This window comes from Apteryx mantelli, chromosome 8, assembly GCF_036417845.1.
Source record: "Apteryx mantelli isolate bAptMan1 chromosome 8, bAptMan1.hap1, whole genome shotgun sequence".
Classification (NCBI taxonomy): Eukaryota; Metazoa; Chordata; class Aves; order Apterygiformes; family Apterygidae; genus Apteryx; species Apteryx mantelli.
The window spans coordinates 26,395,919-26,419,691 of record NC_089985.1 but is presented as its reverse complement, the minus strand read 5'-3'; the positions used below and the strand labels follow the sequence as shown (position 1 = coordinate 26,419,691).

Genomic DNA, 23,773 nt, shown 5'->3' with positions numbered 1-23,773 from the left:
CCACAGCTGCCCAGAGGGAAACGCTGGTGCTGGAAACGGGACAAACACATGAATCCTGCGCGGCAGAGCATCATGCTGGGCACGACTGGTGTTCACAAGAACATGCTGTGTGAGCGTAAGCTGTGCTCACTAAATCCTCAGATTTCTGCTGTAACCTGGTCTGTTCTTCCACGTTGAGAGTGGAGTCTGTAAATAAGAAGAAAAAAGAAGTCATGGGAGGGTTTCTTTATACACTGAGGGACTCGTGTTAATATGAGCACCCTCATGGTCTTACAGTTTTTCACATCAGCGTGTGTGCCATGGTGTTACCCAAAGCCGTATAAAAATGGGTCATGAAACCAGTATGTATTGTTTTCCCACTGAAAACAATAGATACTCTGAGAGCAAGAGTACAAGGATCGTGCTTATAGTTTTAGTGTGTACAACTGCTGAAATTTTCTCATTTTTATGAAGTTAAATTCAGGTAAGACTGTGCTAATATTGGTTATGATGGTTGGTAATGAGACATTTTCTGGTGTGCAAAGATTTTAAAATATTCCCCAAACATTCTTTTGAACAGGGAAGGGGGAGATGTGGCATACTGCCCTGAGTTAGAGCATTTTTCCCCTACTAAAAATTCTTTAAATAGGAAGGTCACATGAGCCCTCAGTTGGACTGTAGCTCTCTGTCTCACCACGGAGAGGATGAGGAATAGGGAGCTGTATGGGAGTAAGAATCATACTCAGATATTCCAGTCGTGCTGTGCACAAATGCACATTTTACAGACTTACCAGCTGGTACACAGTGGAAACCAACAGACACAGGAACAATTTTGGTTGCTGAACAGCCTTCTACGCAGTGTAAAACTGCCTCAACAGAGTAGCATTTTGATGCCTTTTTTTCAAATGCAACGGGCTTCTCAATTTTCACAAGTTTGCGCTGCAGCTTGCAAGCTATAAAACATGAATTCTTTTAAAGCATCTATAGAATTTAAATAAGTTTTCTGTATCCAGTCTGTGAATTAGGAACAACTAAGAACAATGTATATATCAAGTGATAGAAGATATGTGAAATCTGATCTCGTTGAAGTGAGAGTTTCTATCAATGACTTAGGTTGTAAGAGAATCAGGGCAAAATCCCAAGGACAGAGGCATGTAAAGTAGGAGTTAGGTAAGACATAGGTGTCCAAATCTGAAAAGATACTTGTGAAAACCCATGATCAACTGATATGCAACTTCACCTAAACTCTGATGGAATTTCATTTTTGGTCAGTAGTGGCTCTTAGTCATCCATATTTCAGCTTCTGCAATGGGTCTAGCATCATACCTGTCTTGCCAGGGCTGAGCAGCTTCATCTTCAAGCCTCCATGATCCAGGTTTTCTTAGACCTATCTCCTCAAAGGAGCTTGATCTAAGAGTATATTCAAAAAAAGCCACTGTGTGCCCACGGGGTTGGGTTCCTCACAAAGTGCAATATGCCCTACTGCTGTCAGTTATGTTCATGTCATTTTTATACAGAAGCTAAGTGGTACAAACAGTCATTCCAGGGCTGAAGATTTTGGATTAAGTTCATCTTCAGCCTGAGATAATTAAAATAGCTATTTCCCACCTCAGATTTCCTTATATTTTGATAGCTAGGTCTAGAATATATTTTTTTTCTGCTGGGAAAGTGTAAGCCTGAAAATAACAGAATGGAAATAAGGAATGAAACTCTAAAGAATTAGATAAGATGTTTTTTGTTATCAGTTGAACTACCTACTTTTCATACTAATGTATCAGCTTTTACCTGCCTGGTATGGCTTAGGGAATTTTATGTTTATAATTTTATCTGGAACACACATACCTCAGGTAGTTACATAATGCAAAGTCAATTGATGTAAGAATGCAACAAAACCAGACCTTGCGGTGAACTAGACTTTTTAGCCTGTGGACCCTAATCACAAAGATAGTGAAAAATAGGTAATCATGCTACAATTAATATAAACTGACTACATAAATCTTATGGCTCTTCATGTGATTAATTAATTAGTCAAAGGCAGTGATATTAATATATGTTAGAATCTTAATACCTCCAGCACAAGGGTCTTCTGAGACAATCCAAGACTGAGCAAAACTCACTGCATCTTTAGCTAAATATCCACTAGGCATTTGATATTCCCTTTCCTTCTCACCATCATATTTTCCACAAATACCACATGTTTTTCCAGCCATCCAGAAAGCAACCTGAATCTTTGTGAAAATAAAGGAAAGATGCATTTAAATGTCAGTCTTATGAAAATAAAAGCATTGAAAATAAATAAAAAAATACCTCAAGTGTATGTCCATCATAATATAGTTTATCTATGCCATAGTCGGGGGCTTTTAATGACAGGCCTTTCTTTTCACTGCTGATCAGCATGCTTGCATCTGCAACAAAAAAGCATAATGAAATTTCTTTGAAAACGAAGTTATTGTTTGGAGTCTGCTCTGAACCTCCTGGTAACTTTATGGGGAATTAATGCAGGCTCTGATATGTCTTGAAAGAGATGGGGGAAGTGAAAAGGTGTATTCCCCATCCTACCCTGGAATAACCAAAAGCTCAGTGACTAGGTCAGCTGTGGCTGGAGTAGCTCTCAGTTGCCTGTTCTGTGAGAGTCTTAGTGGACAACCCAAGATACCAAAGCACTGCTTTATTTAGTTTGCACGTAGTGCAAAAAATTGACATTCTCTTTCTTTGCTCATCTTTCCTGTCACCCTCCATAAAAGCAATCATGAAGTTATGATCAGATCCCCTAATCTTCTCATATTAGGGTGAACTTTATCTTGAGAGAGTGTTGCAGGATCACATTCTTTCCTTCTTGGAGAAAGCAGGAAAGATTAAATGAAAAATAAAACTGTTTTCCTACCAGAATTAGACGTGTATGGAACATCCGTTGGAGCTTGAACACCATTTATCTTCAACTGGATGAGTCCATTGGAAACATACATGTCAATCTCACTTTAATTAAAGGAAATGAGTATAAACAAATGCTTCTCCTTCATGCTACTCAACTCACAATTTCTAATCGTGGTAGAACCAATACTCCAACATGTTCATATCATTCTGGCATGAATACCTGCTACCCTTTGGGATGAAAATAGAGGGAGCCCAGGAAAGCGTGCCAAGAAGAGTGCTCACGAAACACACTTCCCTAGTTCTACTCATCTCTGAGTGTCTGCTTGTGGCCGCAGTTCTGGAGGGGAGGTACCAGGCTAGACAGATCCTTGGTACAAAACAATATAACTGCTCTTACATTCGTATAAGCTGAAGGTGCTTTACATTTCAAAGGAAGACTGGATTCCCTACTGCAGTTATGATCTCTTACAGCCTGAATATTCTGTGCATCTTCTTGAGAGCAGTATTTGCTCTTATAAAGAAACATGAAGCAGAAGCACATAAAAAACAGTACAGTTGTATGAAGTGATCACAAATGACACAGTGACAAGGAATCTCTTTGTCACAAAAGTTACTGTTTATAAAAAGAGCATTCTTCTGTTTAGCCACAGAACAGGTCCAGGGAATACTAGTTGCTCTCTGTTCTCTAAGATTATGGCACAGTTAGGCACACAATATTTCAAAAAAATAAATAATTACTTATAATGAAAACGTGCAGATCAAAGCCTACTTACTGCCTTTGAAGAATACTCCCTACAATGATTCTGGTATGCATAATCTCGTAAAACTTAAGAGTAGCAGACTATAGGTTTATAGCAGAACCTATGATTGCGGAGGTGATTGTTCCAAGATGAAACAATGTGTGTCTTAAATTAATTTCCAATAGATTTAGAACATTATGCACCAACTAAGGGATAACCTAAGAGAGTGTCTCTAATATTGCAGAAGTAATTCCCTTTTTAGCTATGTCCACTTCTCACCTACTCTGCTGAGATGACTGTGTAGGTGCTAATTAGTCTAATTATTAGTTTAATATAAGAGGTCAGACCGAATTATTACAACAGTCCCTTTTGGCTTTATAGTTTATGTGTCTGCTTAATTACTAAGAACTAAAATGAGATGGTTAAATGCTAAGAAATTAATCAAGAATTTCAGGTGGTAAAGACTTCAGGTTCCTGTGAACCTCAGATGTATTTCAAAAACAAAGGACTTTTCAAAGAAAAAGCAAAGTCCTAAACCCCAGTGACATTACCAGAGCTCTTTCCATTGATGTCAATAATTTTTGCATGAGTCTTATGCTGGTTCCAGTCTGCTGGTCTTCACATTTATAGCATCATCAGCTTGACATCTATTTGTCATAAAGTTTGCAATTACTTACTGACTGGCAAGTCTGACATTTATTGCTATAAGGTCAGCAGACTCTTCAGGTGTCTTCATCGTCACCAGGAATTTCAGTTCTGGACTACAATCCTGAGCCAAGACATGGTAGCAATTTGCAGGCATTGAATAGTTAAATTCAACTCCATTGAAGGTTGTGATCATATTTTGGGAAACTGAACAACGAGCTGAAAAAAATCGATTAAAAGTAAGCCTTTTGTACTTTATATAAAGCAATTATTCTACTTTAGATTTTTGACAATGTTCTGGCCTTACTTATTCCCATGTAAAAAGTAAAATAATTCCTTCAGATGAAATTATTCTGGATTTGCAGCAATACAAAAGCAAAACTTTGCCAGTCCACAAACAACAAAGCACCCCATTCACAGTTCAATCATTGTGTGAGATAAATTTTCCTCACAGTTGTGCTAGTGCAACTCTCTGTGTGTGGCCTTTTGACTTTAGTAATTGTTGTAGTAAACAGAATTTCTTAATTAATATATTATTAACACCAGAGGAAATTCACTAAAAAGGGCTGCTATTTGGCAGCGTATTTGTCAGATAAATGGTTTTAACTATACTGAGTGATACCAGGATTAGAAATAGAAGATAGGGAGGAAAAAAACCTGCACTGTAGTAAAATTCTCCCATTTTCATTTTAGTACTCTTTTGCTGAAAATCTTACCAGTTCTGATTATTTGACAGCAATTTGAATTAACACAGGCTAGTTTTGGTATCTACCAAAGATGGATATGATATGAGCCCACTGATTTCAAGCAAATTGTGATCTCTTATCCCAGAGTTATGCAAAGCCTTTTCATTTAAATTTTAACCTGAGTAACACATGATTAGCTCTTAATAGAGCATTAATGAAATGATAATCCAGTCAAAATAAAATACAGCAGGTGAAATTAATGGGTAATTTTTTGAAGTTGTTTTGGCTTCTATGTAACAGGACTAATCAGGTGGAGTACCCCAAAATTGAAATCACTTGAATGTCCCTGTCATAAATTTTATGGCATATTTTCCCCAGGAAAAATTTTCACAATGAAGCTCAAACAGACACATTTGGGGAGAATGTATTTCTTGATCACTGAAGTCATCAATAAATGTCAATGAAATCCCAATTTGAATATTTCATCTTTAATATAATCTCCCTTTTCTTTACATCTTTGTAACCTTGCAGATCTTCATTACAAACGTGTTTATTTCTATCTGAAGTCCAACTGATTTTTTAAGTGAGCGTAAAATAATTTCAAGTTTCGTCAAAAGGTCAGAATCATATTTACAATGTCGACAAAGTAAATGCTTGTGTGTATAGTTAATTGCTGACCTTTAAGATTTTCAATGATTGAAAATGCTGCTTTGGAAAAGAGGTTCCCGTCAGAGGATGGTAGTGTTGAAGTTGGTGTACTTGGACCTGAAGGGAATGGCAGGGGAAGCCTTATGGCTCTGTCATAAATTGTGAGCTGCAAATCAGTCAGAAAACAAACATTAATGTAGATGTAAAATATAGTATAGTGATGAAACATTTTCCTATAACATTCAGAGAGAACTGTGTTATGTACTGACAGAAATCTAAATTAGAATCAAGATCTAGAGCAGAGCTAAATATAAATCAGGTCCTCTGTCTACAGTACAAAATGGCTCTACAGTTTGAAATCTATAGAATAACAGAGTTTTAAATGAAATTTGATATTCGCCAGCACAGCCTTGTGAGGAGCTGTGCATCAAACTTATCCACAGTCTAAGCAGTTTGCTTACCTGAGATGCACAACCTCTCCTCACCTATAGTTTGGGAGCTACTTTTTGGCCATCGTGACTCTCTAGAACTTTGTTTTATTGTTTTCCAAGACACAGCAAAACCTAGCATTTTCCTGAAAATTAGGGGAGGAGTGGTATTTTAATCAATTCTTTTTAATCCATTATCAATTACGATTGTTGTGTTATAACAGCTTTCTTATTTGATGTGTTTGCATGCTACATGAGAAAGAGAAATGTGTTACAAGATACTTTCATAATGGAACCAACTCTGTGAATGTAATACCATTGTAATGGGGGAGCCTCTTTATAGTATAACAAATTAAAAAAAATAAGTGTGTTAAACCAAAGCTATTAACCTTTGATTTCATAAGTACTAAATGCTCAGGGATAAAAGATTGTGGAAATAGTTACATCAGGCAGCTTAAGAACCACATCACAGGTTCTTGGAGACGTCAGAGCCATAACCATCGTTGCCTGTCGAGAGGGACTGCGTTGTTGCCTTTGGGAGTACCCAAGCATATATGCAGCTCCTGGAACAAATGTGTAGAACCTAGAAAAGGATGTGAGTGATTTAACTGATCCATCTTTGAAAACTTTGTTTACTATTTATTCAGACTAGAAACACTCATAAAGCAATGTGCATTCTATGTTAGACGTCATAGAGCAGGGTTTGGTATCACGTGGTGGTGTGTATGGGAAGAGGGACAGGCAGGTTGGAACAGTGTTAATGGGTAAAACAGTCTTGAAGAGACTGGATGGCAGCATGCTATGAGGAGGAAAGAATAGCCAACCTGTTTTAAAGACATTCAGTGTTGAAAAGTAGGTACCAAATACATTCAAATAACTAAAAAATAGATTAGATATAGTATCTTTTAGTGAGGATCCTTTGCTTACTTAGATTGTCAATGAGTAGACAGAGGGATTTGTATCATCAGGTTCCCTTACAAGCTTGGGACTCAAACAGAAAAATACAGAAAATATACCTTTAAAAAGGCTTAGTCTCAGAGCAGAACAAGGATGAGTTCTGTTGCTTTGCTCCAGGATATTCAATTGGATGGTTTCATCTACTATAGTAAGGACAGATAACAGCTCAAGGTAACCTCTAATATAAAAATTATTCTCTTCAGTAGAAATTTGTTAACCAAATCACCCTTGTCTTTTTAACATGTAAGTTTATTTTGCATGCATGTTTATGTAACTGAAGTTCTCATAAGTGTCTATATTTGGCGGCACTATTAAAAAAAAGATGGGGCTTGGATATGGATCTCTAAAAGTGATATTATGGGGAGGAAATGCATGTATGAATACAATGAATGAATAGTTTTTTTACACTCAGGGTCACATATCATTTGCTATTTACTGTGCAATTAGCCTTATGGGAAGTATTTACATCCCGTTCTTTAGAAACTGGGTGTAAGGTGCCTAGGTCAAGAAATTACTCTCTTAAGGCTCCCTCTACAGTTGAGACTGGCTCCCTCAAAGAACCAGGGTTAGGCTTCTGCTCTGAGTGGCCCTCTGAAGCTCCACTGATTAGGAAACATCAGGATACCAGGTTTTTCATTCAGGCACTTTAAATTAAAAGCCTACAATAGATTATGTGAAGCCCATCATCCCCTTTTGTTCCAAGTGGTTTTACTGCAAACAAAAATGCACTAAGTTTTGAGAGAATGAATACACAGAAAGACAGATGTGTTATCTGATCGTATAAAATCATACTGATTAAGGAATTTTTTCTGCTCAGAAATTGCAGAATTGAATCTGTAATTATGTAGAGCATTGTCATACATGGATTTTTCAGAAACTAAAGTAAAATCTCACCATCTCGCAGCTCTTCGGATTCCTGAAGGTACTTTTGGCCACTCTAGCTTCATCTGCACAGCTGGATGAGAAGCAAATTGCCCTGTTGCAATCTTAGTAGCAATCTTATATTCCTGGCAATCTTGACCCCATTTTAGAGACCCCTAGTAGAGGTAAATATATATTTTTTGTATAAAACATAGTAAGACCATTATTTTTCATTTACATTTGAGCTGATCAAATTTGACTCTTACCAGTGCTTTATGGGGATTTATTGCTGAAGCATCAGCACAGAGTTTCCATCTGCTTGATCCTGCGATGCTTGAAACAAACATCTGTATCCTAGACCTCATGGGCTGTATATCAGTGTATAGCACAAGCTGGAATCCTGCCTGGGGCTCATTTTTTTGGATGGCACGAAGAACTACAGCCAGTATTGGTGGTTTAGTGTCTCCCAAGAGTTTAGGCTTAAGTCAGAAGAGAGGAGACAGAGACCATATAGGTAAACAAAGCATTGAAATGGCTATATTGAAATCTTAAATAAAAACTATTTATAAAGGAAAAGTTTCATTTAAAAGTCTTTTATGACATCATCATAGATCACTGTTTGATCTATTCAATTCCAATGTACTTTTGTCTCAGTCTTTCAAGGGAGAGCTGTCAAGACCTATGTGAGGACAGTAATGTCCTGAATCTTAGGGTAGAGCAATTTCAGTGTAACAAAAGGATGTATGGAATAGGAACCTACTGTGATACTAATAAAGAACCAAGATTACCTAACTCAGGATTGCCCCTGCATTCTCTTTTCAGCCAAAACTCCTTCTAAAATTACTTTCATACTGACTTGTAGTTTAGCTAAGAGCCTTCTTGAATAAAATTCACTTAGCTGTCTGTTTAAAACCATGATAATTTGTGTTGATAGAGGGATCTGTTCAGCACAGTCCAAACTGTGGTACTTGCACATTTGTGGTATGTGAAGCGGTTCAAAGTTGGAGACTTGTGCCAGGTGACAGCAGTTGCTGCCAGCTGTGCCTGTGCCCAACCTGGGCAGTGGGTTGGGTACGTTCCTGGCCTGGTGAGTGCTGGAGATTCGCCGCCACGTGCGGCAGTGTTTCCCACACAGATCCTAGCTGGTGCTAGGACCTGCACTTCCAGGTCCAAGTGACAGGAAACTGAAGGAAGTAATTTAGGCAACATGGAGCTGGTGAGGGCTTAGACGGAAATGGGAAAAGAGAGAGGCTCTGGCAGGGAAGAAGGTGTACGTGGCAAGAACGTCGGGGCTCAGGACTGTGAGGAGCTCAGGGAAACAGTAAGTGTGGTAAAAGGTGGATGAGGGAGATGAATTCAAGATGCATGGAAACGGGTGGGGAGAAGGTAGAACAGGTAGATTTTTTTCTGCAAGCTGCTTAAACTTAAAACGGGGAGCTACTGGTGTGGTGCAGACGGGGTACCTGATTAAAGTAAAACTTAGTATTTTGTAAGTGTGTTCTCATTTTTATAATGAATTGTTTACTGAGCAATACCTATTCCAGCATATACAGCAGTATATTCCAATTTCATTAAAACATATAGTCTGTATTAAGCATATTCTAAAAAATATTCAGTGGTTATCCAAGGTTCTCATCTTTATAAAAGCAGGAAATAATTCTACATAGAGGCTTTTAGTTTTCTTTATATATATTATAGATAATATGCTAAATCACCATATTTCTATTCTGTTATTGTAAGGTTACATTAACCGGAAATCCAAAGTAAATGTTTTTACTTCTTGTACATTAAGGCGCTCACCTGAGATATGGCTCTAGAGATGCCTTCATCGCTAGCTGAAGAAGAAGAGGAGCTGGTGCTGCTGTTCAGGACTTTCCTTTCTGGATCCTGCAACAACAGAAAAATCACCCTGAAGCAAGCTGTTTACCACTGTAAATTGCTGCAGAAGTAATTTTTCACATTTTATTCTCAGTGATCTAAAGTCTAATTGCAGTAAAGCTAATGAAAGCAGTTGTAGGTCTTGCTCACAATATAAGCAGAAAATGTACCTGTTCATCAGTTGGCTTGAACCAAAACTGGTAAACAGCTAGATTTGCCTGTGAAAATAAACAGTACATAAGAAGAATTTCAAGAGAAGACAAGCAACTAACTTTTGACAGCTTCATTAAAAAGTTCAGTATCAAGTATGGAAAAGAGCAAAACAAGATCATATCTTAAAACATTTTATAATGAAACTTTCTGAAATGTGGCACTTCCGAACTGAAATGCTTCAGAGAACCGGTGGTTAAAAGTGGGAAACAGCTCTGCTACGTTACCTCATCCATGCTGCAGCAAACAGCCACCCTCAACAGTCTGTTTTCTCTTTCTCTGGTCCATGCCCTATGTGCACGTACACTTCTTTGCGAGTCTTCACATAACCAGCAGGGACGTACTAACCATATCATCACCACTGGGTTTTCTGGAACTACTGTGCTTTTAATTATTAAAGCACACTTTCCTGATTTCTGATACAAAAACATTCACTCCAAGAAATACACTAACAAAAGTCTAGCCTGGGTGAATTACCTGTCGGTTGGAATATGCACTGTCCTCGCTGCAGTGCTTGTCTCCAGAGTGATCCTCTCTGCTGCTGCTGCTGCTACTGCTGCAGATTTTACTGCTAGCAGGGCCAGAGGTGCTCCTGCTGCTACCATTGCCCTTGCTGCTGCTCCTGCTGCCACGTTTCCTTCCAGATTGCCTTACTGCATTTTTCTCCTGTTCATTTCTGGTCTCTTTACCATGAGCAGAGGAAGCAGTGGAAGAAGAGGATGAACTGAAGAAAGGGGCTGCACTGGCCTCTACCCAGAGGTGTGTAACTGCAGTCTTGTCTTTACTATGAATCCATTTCTTATGGTGCCATGTTTTATTTGCGACCGGCAAAAACAGTTCAAAGAGTGATAGAGTTATAGCTTGCTCTGTAAAATTTCTCTGGGTGCTCAGTGTAGCCTTGCTCAGACAAGCTGCTCAGTGCAGCCTTGCAAGGAAACACAACTTCCTTGCCCCACTCACTGCAGAAGCTGCACCAGAAATCTTTTAGGCCCACTCCTCCCAGCCAAAAGCCACCCCAGTGCAGAGGACCAGCCTCTGCTGGACGCATCTCATGGGTCCCCTCCAGGCCTGGCACTGGCTGACAGGCTTTTCACAGGCAGGTTTCTAACTAGCCCCGTCCTTGCTGTCCATTGCCAGTTCTCCACATTGGACTTCAAGCTCTTGGCTTCATTTGTTGGAAAATATTCCCCTCCCCCAGGCTCAAAGTCTCTTACCTTGAACACTTTTTCAATGCCTAGAATCTTCTTTAGTTTAGCTTGAATGTCCCCATATGGAGATGATACATCCTCTTCCTCAGACCCCGAGCTTACCACGTCAATTATTTTGGAAGCTGCTCTGGATCCTGCCTGAATCTCCAGCTGTATTTTGTCAATATCAGCATCTGTTTGAACTAGAGTCAAGACATTTATTTTCCAGAGTTACAGTACTTGAGCAGCATTCACAGAAATTGACAGACAAGCTTGTTTTCATTACCTGGTTTCAAAACTATTTTGGCTTCATGTTCTCCAATTAATTTGTGCAGGTACGTGTTTCTTAAGAAAGTAGAATCTCGTGATTTTAGGCTGAGACAAGCATAACATCCCAAACTAGCTAATTTGCTGCAGAAAGTTCGTGCATAAGATCTTCCTCCTACACTGTGGTGATGTTCCTCTTCTGAACCTTGCTGGTATCCCTTCGATATCACACTAGAAATATTTCTTTGCTGCATTAAACAAAAAACACAGTAAATAAAAATATTTTGTACAAAAAAAATTTGGTGCGGCTCCTAAATTCTTTCCTTTATTCCTGTTAATGACAAGAATGACAACGGTTTTGCCCATATAAGGAAGCACTGCCTAAAAACAGAGACCCAAGCACTGGAAGTAGTGGGGTTTCCTCCAAAGCGCTCTGTAGAAGAGGACAGTTCTCCTGCCCAGTGTTTCCCAGGCAGTTTCTCACAAACTTCCCATCAAGAACCTGAAAGGGCTCTGTGGAGGAGCTATTTCTCTGCACCAGTTTTGGGCTACTAGCCCTCCTGTTTCAATTCAATATATTCTTCCCATGTTAGCAGCAGGCCTCAGCAGCTGAAGAGCACATAAGAGAAGGGGCTTCTGCAGTCCACTGCAGGGATTCCCTCTGGACTTGGGAATAAAAATGTACAACCTGCCAGAAACTCATCCTTTCCACATTGCTCTGGCTTTGAGAACAGAGATATTGTACAAAGGACGCGGCCTCCACACCCTCTCCCCTTGACTGTAAAGAAACAGGAAGACATTCTATCAAAGCCATCCTATTTGCATAAGATGACACGAGTGAGCAGACCCTGAATTGAGTGGCTTGAACCCACTGGGACTTATATTAGGTCTGGTTTTGGATATGCCAGGCACCCATTGAATCTCACAGTTTAATGTTTGTGATTTTGTTAGCCAATTGCTGGGTTGTAGGTGCTCAACCTCTGTGAGAAGTTGTCTGTTCTCTATCTGCTTGCTATGGCAGTGGTCAGAGGCATTATTACCTTCTCACTTCGATCTCCTGAAGATATTCCTGATGACTGAAACTGCTGCTCAGGGATACTCAGTACTTCTCCTTTAGGGAGAATATGGGATCTCTTTTCTGAATCTACTTCTTCTATGTTTCTTGAAATAGCATAAACTTCGCTCCTGTTGAGACAATAAATGGTAATAAATGGCACATAAGTAACATTTGATTTTTCTCACCCCTGCTGTATTTAATTCTGAAGAGATACAGGCAATACTGTGCTCTTCTGTATTTTAATCAGCATTAAGCCACTGAGGCAGTACTGACCTCATCAACTGACTTCTTGTCCTCCTCACATGCTTCAGAGACACAGAACTTATCAGTACAGTTATATTTAAAAAAAAAAAAAATCTTTGCTGATGCACAAAAGAGAATATCATTATGTGGCTGCCAAAATACAGCAGGGCCTAACAAGGAGTTGTGTGTTCACGATTTTATAAAAAGGAACTGACAATCAGTTATACATAACAAGCAAAATGCAACAAATCCTTCTGTACCTTGCAGCTGCTAGCTCAACCTCCTGACGGCAGGGAGTGGTTTCAAGCTTAAAACTTTTCTCTTTCACGTTTATCCTGGCATCAAATTTCATTGTAGTGTTGGCACTGAACTCTGCATGAAATTCAAGACCATTCTGAAAGTATTGTGTATTAATCCCCATCACTGCAATCACATGAAAATATACTCTGAAAGAATGGAAATAATTACATATTAACATGCACATATTTAACTTTGAAATGCAAAATTGCATTTTCATGCTGTTCTTTTCATTGTAAGAACCATTATTGATAGATAAAGAGATGTATCATGTAAGGAGATAAAAACAAGTTGAAGTGTCACTGAAAAAAGTGAAGGATTTACCTGATAAACAAGGTTAACATGGACCTTTTCACTTTTCACTGATATATTGCCCAAGGACCATCTAATACCAGAATCTTTTATCAGCTTCAGACTGTACTTAGATTATTATTATTAATTATTACTATCATTATTGCAGTTGTTTTTGCTAACCCAGAAACACACCTTCCTTTTCCCTCTAAAATTCCCCCCTTGTGATGACAAGATGACATTGAACTTGTAAAACTTTTTCATACGTAAGCAAATATATCTTCACAGTTTAGTATCTGTAGTCACTAAACAGTACAAATGGAAGCCTTTTTAGCAATGGCAGAGCACTGCAGCAGGGTACAGTGCCCGCTGCCAGGCTCACAGGTTCGGGAGGTGACACATGACTGTGTTGCTTCCTCACAGCTTCACTACTCATGAATAATACAGCCATCCCAAATCTGTGACAAATAAAGTCCTTATATAACAACATGCTATCACATATATATTTCAAATATAAATGAATGTGCATGCATGTATGTGTGTGTATATGTGAAAATATATGTCATCGTTACTTTGGCTTGATATCAGCATGAACCTCCATATTGGCTTCCAGCAGCTGGGAAGGTCTAAAATTGCCAGATAATGGTGGTGACATCTGCATATCAACTGCAAGAGACAGAAAGGAATTATATGAACAGACTAGTAATTAATGCTGGTGATGAAATTTTTTTCAATAAACGTAGTAGTTAACACCTGGGTAGTGCTTTTACATTTTGAAATGCTCTACACAATTGTTTAAAGCTTGTTACTCTGAAACAGAGTTACACAAATACGTCCCAGGCAAAACACGCTAATTACTTCTCAAACCCTTTGGAGGTAGCTGAACACTAATATTTCCACATTACAAAAGTATTTGTCAGGATTAGAGAGGGATTTAATTTCAGTGGAGGGATGGGGCCACAATTATTCCAAGGTAGACTTGTAAGGAAAGTGCTCCATGAGGCGTTGCAAGCTCACCAGCAGCTGCAGTCTGGGCCAGGGCAACACCGCACAGGCTGAACTCCAGAGGCAGGCCCACGGCTGTGGGGACGATGTGCCGCAGCTCAGCCACCATCCCTGGGAGGATCCATCGTCCGGAAATTCCTCGTCGGGCCTCATCCATCACTTTTGCCACCACTGGCTGCCAGTTTGATGATCCAGTTAGGGTCTGAATACAGAGAAATAGGGTAGATAGATAGGTAGGTAAAAAGAGAGAGAGAGAAGGAGGTGAAATTATCCAGCACCTCAGACAAAAAAAGACAGTAGTAGTTGTCAGTACCGTTACAGCCTGCTGAATGACATCTTTACCAATGTCAACAAAGGCAATCTCCTGGCCAAGTACTTTCACATAAGCAGATATCAGAGGGTCTTCAGGAGGCAATTCTTTCCATCCCAGAAGCTGTGGTATTAAGAAGAGATGGGGGAGAAAGGGAAGAAGCAGATAATGTTATTTAAAATATAATGTTGCATTAACAAAGACTGGATCAAATCTAAAGGATGCTAACTACAGTTCCTTAGTCAGAAAACCAATAGACTTCACACAGCTCTGAACTAAAATGGCCTTTCTTATGTTACATAACTGACTTCAGTGCGACTTTCCCCAAATAAGGATAATTTTTTACTGCAGTAAGTAGTGGATGACACCTAAGAAAAAGCTCGTGAACAAAACTTTTATCCAATAATCACTGTAAAAGAGAAGAGCAATCCTTACTGCATTTTAATATACACTGCAAAACACATGAATTTTTGCTACCATCATCATCATCCTTTGTACTGTACACTAAGGGCACACTCGTGTGGTGTGCTGACATGTCGAATGAAAAGCTGGCATCCATTGATGCCATAAGTGCAATACAAGTACGTCTTCCTGCAACCAAACACAGCAACTCATTCTTTTCTCACTGAAATATCAAAGGTGTAAACTGCATATTTCAAACACATCAGAAGGATGAGTATATACATACCGTTTTACCAAGTTCTTTCAGTGTCTTGTATGTATCATATTCAGTAAAGGGAATATTACGTTTCCTCATAATATTGGATAGGCTTTGCGATCGGAGAGCCACCTGTAGGAAACAGAGTTAGGCATCACAGCCCAAGCACAAGAGAGCTCAGGAATACCTTTGTATGTAGCAATACTCTTACTGAGGCTACTCTAAATACATACTTCATGAAGCCATTACACTTATAAGGGTATGTCTACTTGGCAGATGACTGCAGGCTATGACTGCAGATGGTGAGGACGTGCTGAGGTAGCTCTGAATTAGTCAGTGGGGATAATGTTAGGGTAGCACAGAGCCCAGCGCAGGCTACAAAGCCTGCCCAAGAAGCTGAGTAAGTGGCTGCATGCTGTTACATGGAGCTTCATGATACCCTGGCTGCACTGCTAGCCGAAATGTAGTTTCAGCTGCTTATTGCATGTACTTAGGCAAAATGCCCAAAATGTCATGTGACTTTAGGTAGGTAGAAGAAAACTCAGCTGCCTAAGCTTTCCTTTGCTCTTCTAGATGTTCATGTCTATACCTAACATGTTTGTAGCTGAATCTATGTGTCAAGATGCCCAAATACATGTGAAATCATAACCGTGATCCATATTTTCCCTTCCACATAAGTCCTCACAGCCAAGGATGGAGTTAAATGCTATCACAGTCCAAATGGCTTAATAAGTAATATTATCCATAGCTGGGATGGTTGTTTTAATGAAATATTTACCTCAGCAATATCCGTTGCAGTACTTGCATAATATCCTCTTACTTTTGTGATTATATCAGATGGAAACATAGTGCCAGGACTGTTCATTAGATAGACCCTCCAAATTGCACCAGCCTTATATTCAGCTATAACAGAAATAAAACGCAGCAGAGATTTTTCATTAGGGTCTCCAAGATATCTAGTTCGTGTCAGACATTATGTACATGCTGTATTAGATGACAAATGATTCTGCCAGTATTCAGTCCCACAGGTCTTCAAGTCTGTAACCCCAAGAAAAGAACTTAGTTCTAGGGCAGAGTCAACACAACCACAGTGATTAAAGAAGGAGGTCTAAATCCATGTTCAGATATCTTTTTCCTCAGTAGATACCCAAAGAGTAGTAGAACACCTTTAGGGCATTCTGCATTTTAGGAGGTTGTACTTTTTCTATTTCAAGAATGCACTAAACCCATTGTCCATGGTAGGATTTTGGATGAAAATCATGCAACTTGATAGAGGCATTTCTACATAAGCCAAAGGAGTTCAACAGGGTGTCTAGTACTCACTGGAATAACCGCCGACATGAATGACCTTGCTGTAACGATAGCTCAGCCTGTCAAGTCTGGGGCTTAGTAGCTTAATGGCAATGTTGCAAGCAGCAGATCTAAGTAATAAAGAGTCAAAAGCATATGAAGGTTGTTGACTGTAACCAAATTCTTAGAAAACTATAAGAAAAATCACTATTTGCAACTGAAAAGTTCACTTTTTCCTCTACTTACAAATTATAGAGCTGTGGGATCCTGCCTACTGCCAAAGCCTTCATGTGTGAATATGTGAAACTGGCTACCTGTAAGCTGGTCTCCTTTAGTAGCAAGCTGGCCATAGCTGCTACAGTTGGAAGAGCAGGCTTAGTTTCTAAGAGGACAACACAAGCCACCATTCGAACATTAGGAGCAAGTGAATTGTCCATAAAGATCTGGAGCAAGGTTTGTCTTACCTAGAGAAAGAAGATACAGCCTGTGAGTACCTTGTAACTTCTTAGTAAGAAATTCTTCCTAAACAGCGCATGTTTGATCTGCACTGAATGGAGAACAAAACGCTGTGCAGAGACTCGAGCATAGAAACTGTCACTGAAAACGAAGTGTTGGGTGCACAGTGAACAGGACTGGAAGAAACAGCCATTAGTAATGGGCCCAACATGACAGTGACTAGAGCAACCTTGTTCCCAGAGACATCAACAAGGACAGGGGTGATGTCAGGAAGTTTGCAGCATGGGCAAGAGGAAAGTCACTAACTGAGGAATCTGTCCCAGGTTGCTAACATTACCAGATGTTTTTATTATCACTGCATCACTAAGTTAACCCAAATCACATCTGCTAACACATTTGTTAAATAGTAAATTCAATTACTTTTGCAAGGTCTTTTCTGGCAATTTTTCTCAAGGCCAACACAGCATCAGCATGAATTCTGTTTGGTAATGCAGCTGCAACAGGTGAAAATGTTGGCAAAAACTTCAGGATGTGTTTGATACTGGCTGGCTCTCCTGCATTGCCTATGGCTTTCAGAGCCAAGGCCATATCTTCAGCATGGCCCTTGCTGGCAGCTTCAGTAGCAAGGTCATGGAGCGGCTGAAAACAGAGCAAATGTGTTAAGCACTTCAAGTAACGATCTTACAATGATACATAAAAAAGCTCATTGCCATAGCAAAAATAACAACTACTGGTGCAGAACCTTGAGGGAAGCTGTTCTTATTTTTCTCCCAGGAAAAAATGTTAAAACTGATTTTAAATTGTGCCTGAGCCTGAGCTTTGGGGATGTTCCTAGCTAGATGTCTGCCCCAGGGAGTCTATTACAAGTTTGAGAGCAGCACCAGACTGATGCAGGGGTCCCCAAAGGACTTCCCAGGTGGGCCTGGGGCCACTTCATCAGCCCTGCGAGCCTGCATCCCTGCAGGGCCTGCCACAGCCTCAGAATTACACTTGCATAGTTTTCACTTCTTATGTCAATAGCTGGTTTACCTAAAGGTCTTTGCTGTTCTGAGAAGACAAATTACTTTTCTGGTGGATTGGCTTTGTTTCACTCTTTTGGGGAAGATTTTAATCACGTTCTAATGCCAGCAGGCCATCCCAGTGCTGTGGTCCGCCTGACAAAGGGACTAGAGCATCATAGTCCAAGGAAAACAATGCAAAAATTTCTGATGGTGATATGCAGTTATGAAGCTTTGGAAGTTCTAACTTATGATACATCTAGAGCTTTGCTTGTATTCACACTTCAGTGCCTTTTTAATAGATTTTTAATATAATCTGCTTACTGTAGAAGTAGGAAGAAGAATCATAATTATCTTGTTTAATCCTAAATGTTATAGATAAATTTAGTTTCAGTTGGTTTACAGAATCCATTATCCCCAAGGGCTTCTACCTTTGAAATTCTTAACTGTAAAGACCAGATTTTTAGAAAACATCAGCTTGCCATTTCATTCTGTCTTTGCAATTTTGCAGGCAATCACAGCTAAGAGTGAGGCATGTAAAAACTAGTTACCTAATTACCAACATTGTGAGAACTAAATTAGAGGCATTTTTAAAATGTCTTCACTCCTTATAAAACATGAAATGAGAGCCACCTACCTGAAGAAGTTCATTAGGCAAAAATGAAGCCTGAGCACTGTATCTATTTACCATGCAGCCATATCCCAGGTAAACAAGTATTCGAAGCATTGGTGCTTTCTGGATTTGGGGACATGTCAGAAAAGTCTGCAGAAGCAAGAAGTAGCATTCCTTAGTGTTCCTATTTACTAGAGCTAGAATTTAGTGAACATTTCCCTTGCATTTGAGAAATAAATAGATAAAATTATTTTGGATATTTCCTAGATTTTTTTTAAGTTAAATCAAATGCCAGTCTTTCAGATATAATAACAGTATTGTTGCTCCAATTATAAAGTATGTGCTTTTATTTTTGGTTCCATGATATCAGTTGCTTCAGTTTGTCTATTTTTTTCAAATTTATATTTTGGCAAAAAGAAATCAGTGGCAATTTTCCTAGGATTTGTGGGTTTTAACAGCATCAAATAACAAAGCCATTAAAACATTTTGGTAACAAGTATTTGGAAACATTTTCTAAAACACATCCTCAATTTTTCTTAATACCCTGCATTTTACAGTATTAGAATGTTGCATCTTCCACTTATAATCCTACGAATTCACCACTAAAAATGAATGACTGGGAGACAGAATGAAGAATAATTTGTACTCACTGATGCGATTTCTAGAGTTTGCTCGTTGGGTGTAACGAAATGGAAAGCAAGAGGGAGCGTCACAGCTGCTTCCCAGATGTTCAGCTTCTCAAGATGAATTTTTTGCTTAAGGAATTTGAATGTGTCAGTAGCTCCAGCAGCACAGATTGCACTCAGAAACCAGTGCCTGCCAAGAAGGGGAGGATTCATTATCTCCATTGCCCAGTATTTCTCTCATCAGAATTTCTGGCTGAAAGCAATGCAGTTACCTGTAAGGAGGTTCATTTGCAAATTGCACCCACAAAGGCTCAATTTGATCAAGGGTCACTAAGCGAAAAAGCTGGATCATCTGTAAGAATTTGGCTGAAGCTTCTTTACTGGATCCTTCTTCATTATACTGAACTAATTGTCGCAGTATTTCTGTTAACTATGGAAAAAAACCCAGAAAGTATAAAACACTATGTCTAAAATTATTTTCTGATAATCTGTTAAATTTATAAATAATGAAAGAGTATGAAAAATAAGCATCTAATACCTGCAATTCTGGATTTTTGATCTTTATTAGATGGATTGGCATCTGGAGTAGTTCTCCTGAGAAACGGTAATGGAGATTCCCATGGTTGTGCAGTTGAGTTTCTGGTGGACTTATGGGAGTGTTTTTAATGTCAACCAAAGCCAATTCTTGTCTTCAAGGGAAAGAAAGAAATGCATCACTAACATCTTACCGATCTGTGCGAGCGGTGAATGTATAAAGCTGTTGGAGCAGATTGAGTGGTGCCCAACAAGATAGTTATATTGACTGCAAATGGATCAGGCACTTCTCAAGTTTGTTCATTACTCAGGTTATCTGGAAATAGCATGGGAATGGTGGGAGCTTTCATTAAAGTTTGCAAAAGTCACTGAGAGATGGATAAATTGCCAGATTTAAAATAAAGGGAATATCTGACAGGAATACTTTTACAATAGGTTCAGGTTTAAATTTTGCAGCTTTTCCTTGCCGTGGCAGATGGACGACTGGATTTCACCAGCCAGTGCAGCTTTCCTGCCCAGGGAGGGTGGCTGTGCTCCCCTACACACCCTGAGCATGGTGCACAACACAGGACCAGAGCTGGGTGTGGGGAGCGCAGTCCTGCGGTGCCCCGGGTGCTTCGCACCAGCTCCTCTGGACTGAAGATGCAAAGGGCTGGATCCAACCTGTTGTAAAACACTACCAGTTTTCCCAGGAGAGGCTTGGCTTCAGGAAAATTGGCTGCTACCATGCAGCAACTTCATCTCTGCTAATTACAAAAGAGCCTTGTTTACAGGTGGTGCAGAGATCACTCACCTGACCCAAGAAACCAACCCCAAAGAGCCTAGGACTTAAAAAAGCCTTCCAGTTGCAGTGAAATAAGATACTTGTTTAACTCACGCATCCTGAGTAAATATGTTTTAGGCATCACATCCTGGCTCTGATAATTATAGATGCACTTACAGACACACACTGTAACTGATCCTACCTTGCTTCCATGACAGCAACACCGTCAGGTTCATTGAATGGAGCAATCTGATACATTTGTTCAGACACAGCAGATGTCATCAAGGCCCCGCTGTCATCGTACTTCATCTTGTAAGTGAACATCACTGTGCTTTCAATATTTCTGACTTTCTAAAAGTGCAGAGAAACTCACTTATTAAAAGGAACAGTCAATAGTTAATTTATCACAGATGAGCTAAATTCCTTATAAGCATCAGTGCAATGGATGTGTATTTAACAATTGCTTATGCCATTGATGAGTTTAGCAGCATATACTTGCACTGCTCATACCAAGGGGCAGGTAGGACAAGGGCGGATGTAAGCCATTCCTATGTTCTTCACTGCTTTATCCCGGCAGTTGGTTAGATCCTTGCTTTTGGATATGGTGGCACGATTATTCTTGCTGTTATCCTGGATAACATATCTGGTTGGGCAGACACCTTCAATCCCAGCCTGTGAGTATTGATTAAACACAATGAACTTGTGAACTTGAATGCTAGAAACAGGCCTTCATTACAGACACAAATAGATAAATGAAAACTGCCTGGGAAGCGTATGTACAGGCATGTTATTATGTAACAGTAAAATGAGAGTAACAATAAAGGAATGGAAAAAGCAAACCTCTTGTAATTCATAGACATTTTGCGACTTTTTGATGATTAGCTGCATCATGTTCAGAACTCCTCTCACTATGTTAGTACATATGATGGGACAGTCTTCAGGGGCATAAATATTTCCAGGCTTTCCTTCACTATATTCAAACTCAAAGGCTCGGGGGAAACATGAAGCAAGGGTCTCTGTGAGCTTTGAAGCTGGGGTGAATGGGTCCCTGGGCCAGGATCCATTGTATTCTTCCAGCTTCGGTGATTGAATCTGTAAACAAAATTAAGAAAACATAATCATCATTTTTGCCATCAGTTTAAAACAGTGCAATAACAAAGAAACTGAACACTTCAGTCCACGGCCAGACACAAGCCACTTGTCCAACACTGCAGGAAATGCTTTCCTTCTTAACTCCTTGTGCTGGTCCTAGGAAAAAGTCTTGAAAACACAATTTCCATAAAGGATTTTTGCTAGAAGAATAAGAACTTCAAAAGTTCTGCAAATCTGGTAGAGTTTACAGGGTATTCACATGAGTGAAACATTGGCTGTTAGCAGTCTGTATGGAATGGAATTTCTCTGCTTTTCCCAGATTTTCAGTGAGATTTTCCTTCAGTCTAAAAAGCACAGGCAAGCCATCACTCAAGCTGCCTACCTAAACACATGGTAACTATTACAGCTGCTGCTCACTGCCCAGCATGTCCCAAAGTGGCAAAACTGAAGCATCTCTGATGGGGAAGCTAAGCTGACCACAGGTCCTCAGGCGGGAGATGGCCCAGCAGGAGCTGACATCCTTTCATTTGGAAATGGTTTTGATAATTTCAGGCTTATAAAGCTATAGAGCTTGCTTGCAAGTCCTTGGCTGCTACCTAGTGGGAAATGTGTGCCTACATGCACCTGCACATACATATAAACTTAGAGGCACCTCCCACCCTCAAACATAAAAATACACGTTCCTGTTCAGAGGGAAATGGTGTGGTTTTAAGTGCTTTATTTTAGTCTAGGCACCTATAATCACTACTGACAAGTGCGGCTTGCTCCTTTGTCATGTTAAGTTCTCAAAGTTAAACCTACTCAAGAGTTTTGCCTGTAATTGCTAAAGTTATAGCAACTATAACTAAGTTATAGAGAGCCTGTAGTTGCAGAAGCGTGTTATATCCAATAATAGGAATTTCCTCGTGCTGTTTGAGTAATATATGCATGGACTTCAATAAACTATTAGGATAAATTTTAAGCGTTCTCTTACAACTTTCTCCCCACATGTTTTCTTCTAAACCCCTTTTTTATGGTCTTCCGTTCCATGCCAGTATTTTAAGATGTTCATTACAATTTTTTCGATCAGAAACAGCCCTCCCAGCTCTGGCCTCATTATCCCAGGTGCAAACATTACCACTATAGTTCTTCACATTTGAGTTAACGCCTTTGTGAACAACCCCAAAAGCAAGGTGATGGAGACGGAAGGGGACTTCTAATGCGATTAGGTTGCAGTTCCAGCCCTGGGCTCTTCTCAGCCTGTGGACCAGGCTGGCAAACACGGATAGCTCGTGCTCGAATCCTCATTCATTCCCACACGTGGGCATAGCAGTGCTTCCTCAGCAAAACTACGCTGGGGACACCTTTCCACGCCCTATTTTTGCCTGCCGCGTTTTTGCGTGGAGATGAGCCCAAGGCCTGTTCCCCACGCGGGAATGTTGAGCGGCCCGCGGGGGCTACGCGAGCCCGGTCGCCCGGCGCGGCTGCGGTTACCCTCAGCACGTGGTTGGCGCGGGCCGGGCGGCCGATCTCCAGCTGGCAGCGCAGCCGCACGCCGGCCGCCGCCGCGCCGCCGCGCCGCCCCAGCAGCACCAGGCCCTCGTAGACGTAGACGTAGGTCTGGCCAGCGCGGAAAACGGGCTCTGTTGAGAAAACAACCGAAACACCTCTGTGACCACGACTGTCTGAGAAACAGAAAAACAAGAGAAAGAAAAAGGGCGAGGCTGCCTGCTGCAGGCACACGGGTGCGGACAGGGAGACGCACGCGGCGGCAGGGGAGCCATGAGGGTGCACTTACCGAGGTCCCGCTTCTGCCCGCCTGTGTGGGAGGAAAGAGAGACGGACATGTGAGAAACCCCGAGTCTCCACGGCGGCTTTAGGCCTTTTCCGCGCCCCCTCGGCGCGGCCCTGGCGAGCGGGGCCGTGGGAGGCGGCGCAGGAGGTGCTGCGCGCCCGGGGTCCCGCCAGGCCCCGCGGCGCCTCCGCCGCCCCGGCCCCGCGCCCCCGCTGTGCCGAAAATTGCACAGGTTTCAGCCAAAGCCGTAAATGGGCTCCAGCAGCGGGGGCAGCAAATGCCCCGCCGGGCCCCGAGGCGGACGCGGTTTCCTTGGGACGGCGACAGCCGCCACAGCTTGGCTGCACAGGCGACGCTTCGACTTACCCGCCAGGGCGACCAGCAGCGCCAGCACCAGCCCCTTCAT

At 40.7% G+C, this 23,773-nt stretch overlaps 1 protein-coding gene across 1 annotated transcript; it reads right to left on the bottom strand.

The window, feature by feature from the left end:
• Positions 1 to 30: 30 nt before the first annotated feature.
• LOC106499646 (vitellogenin-2-like) lies at positions 31 to 23,773 on the bottom strand. The gene is made up of 35 exons (XM_067300460.1): positions 23,734 to 23,773; positions 23,371 to 23,391; positions 23,067 to 23,215; positions 21,342 to 21,593; positions 21,012 to 21,173; positions 20,704 to 20,852; positions 19,743 to 19,893; positions 19,477 to 19,634; positions 19,229 to 19,394; positions 18,603 to 18,728; positions 17,388 to 17,606; positions 16,758 to 16,975; positions 16,545 to 16,642; positions 16,000 to 16,124; positions 15,252 to 15,353; positions 14,567 to 14,686; positions 14,266 to 14,455; positions 13,821 to 13,914; positions 12,921 to 13,106; positions 12,401 to 12,545; positions 11,380 to 11,608; positions 11,122 to 11,296; positions 10,384 to 10,732; positions 9,867 to 9,914; positions 9,619 to 9,705; positions 8,085 to 8,297; positions 7,852 to 7,994; positions 6,445 to 6,583; positions 5,603 to 5,738; positions 4,271 to 4,457; positions 2,864 to 2,955; positions 2,287 to 2,384; positions 2,048 to 2,207; positions 771 to 932; positions 31 to 186 (listed from the first exon to the last, which is right to left on the bottom strand). Exons 1-35 carry the CDS (start codon positions 23,771 to 23,773, stop codon positions 71 to 73), a joined length of 5,205 nt encoding a protein of 1,734 aa, XP_067156561.1. The 3' UTR covers positions 31 to 70.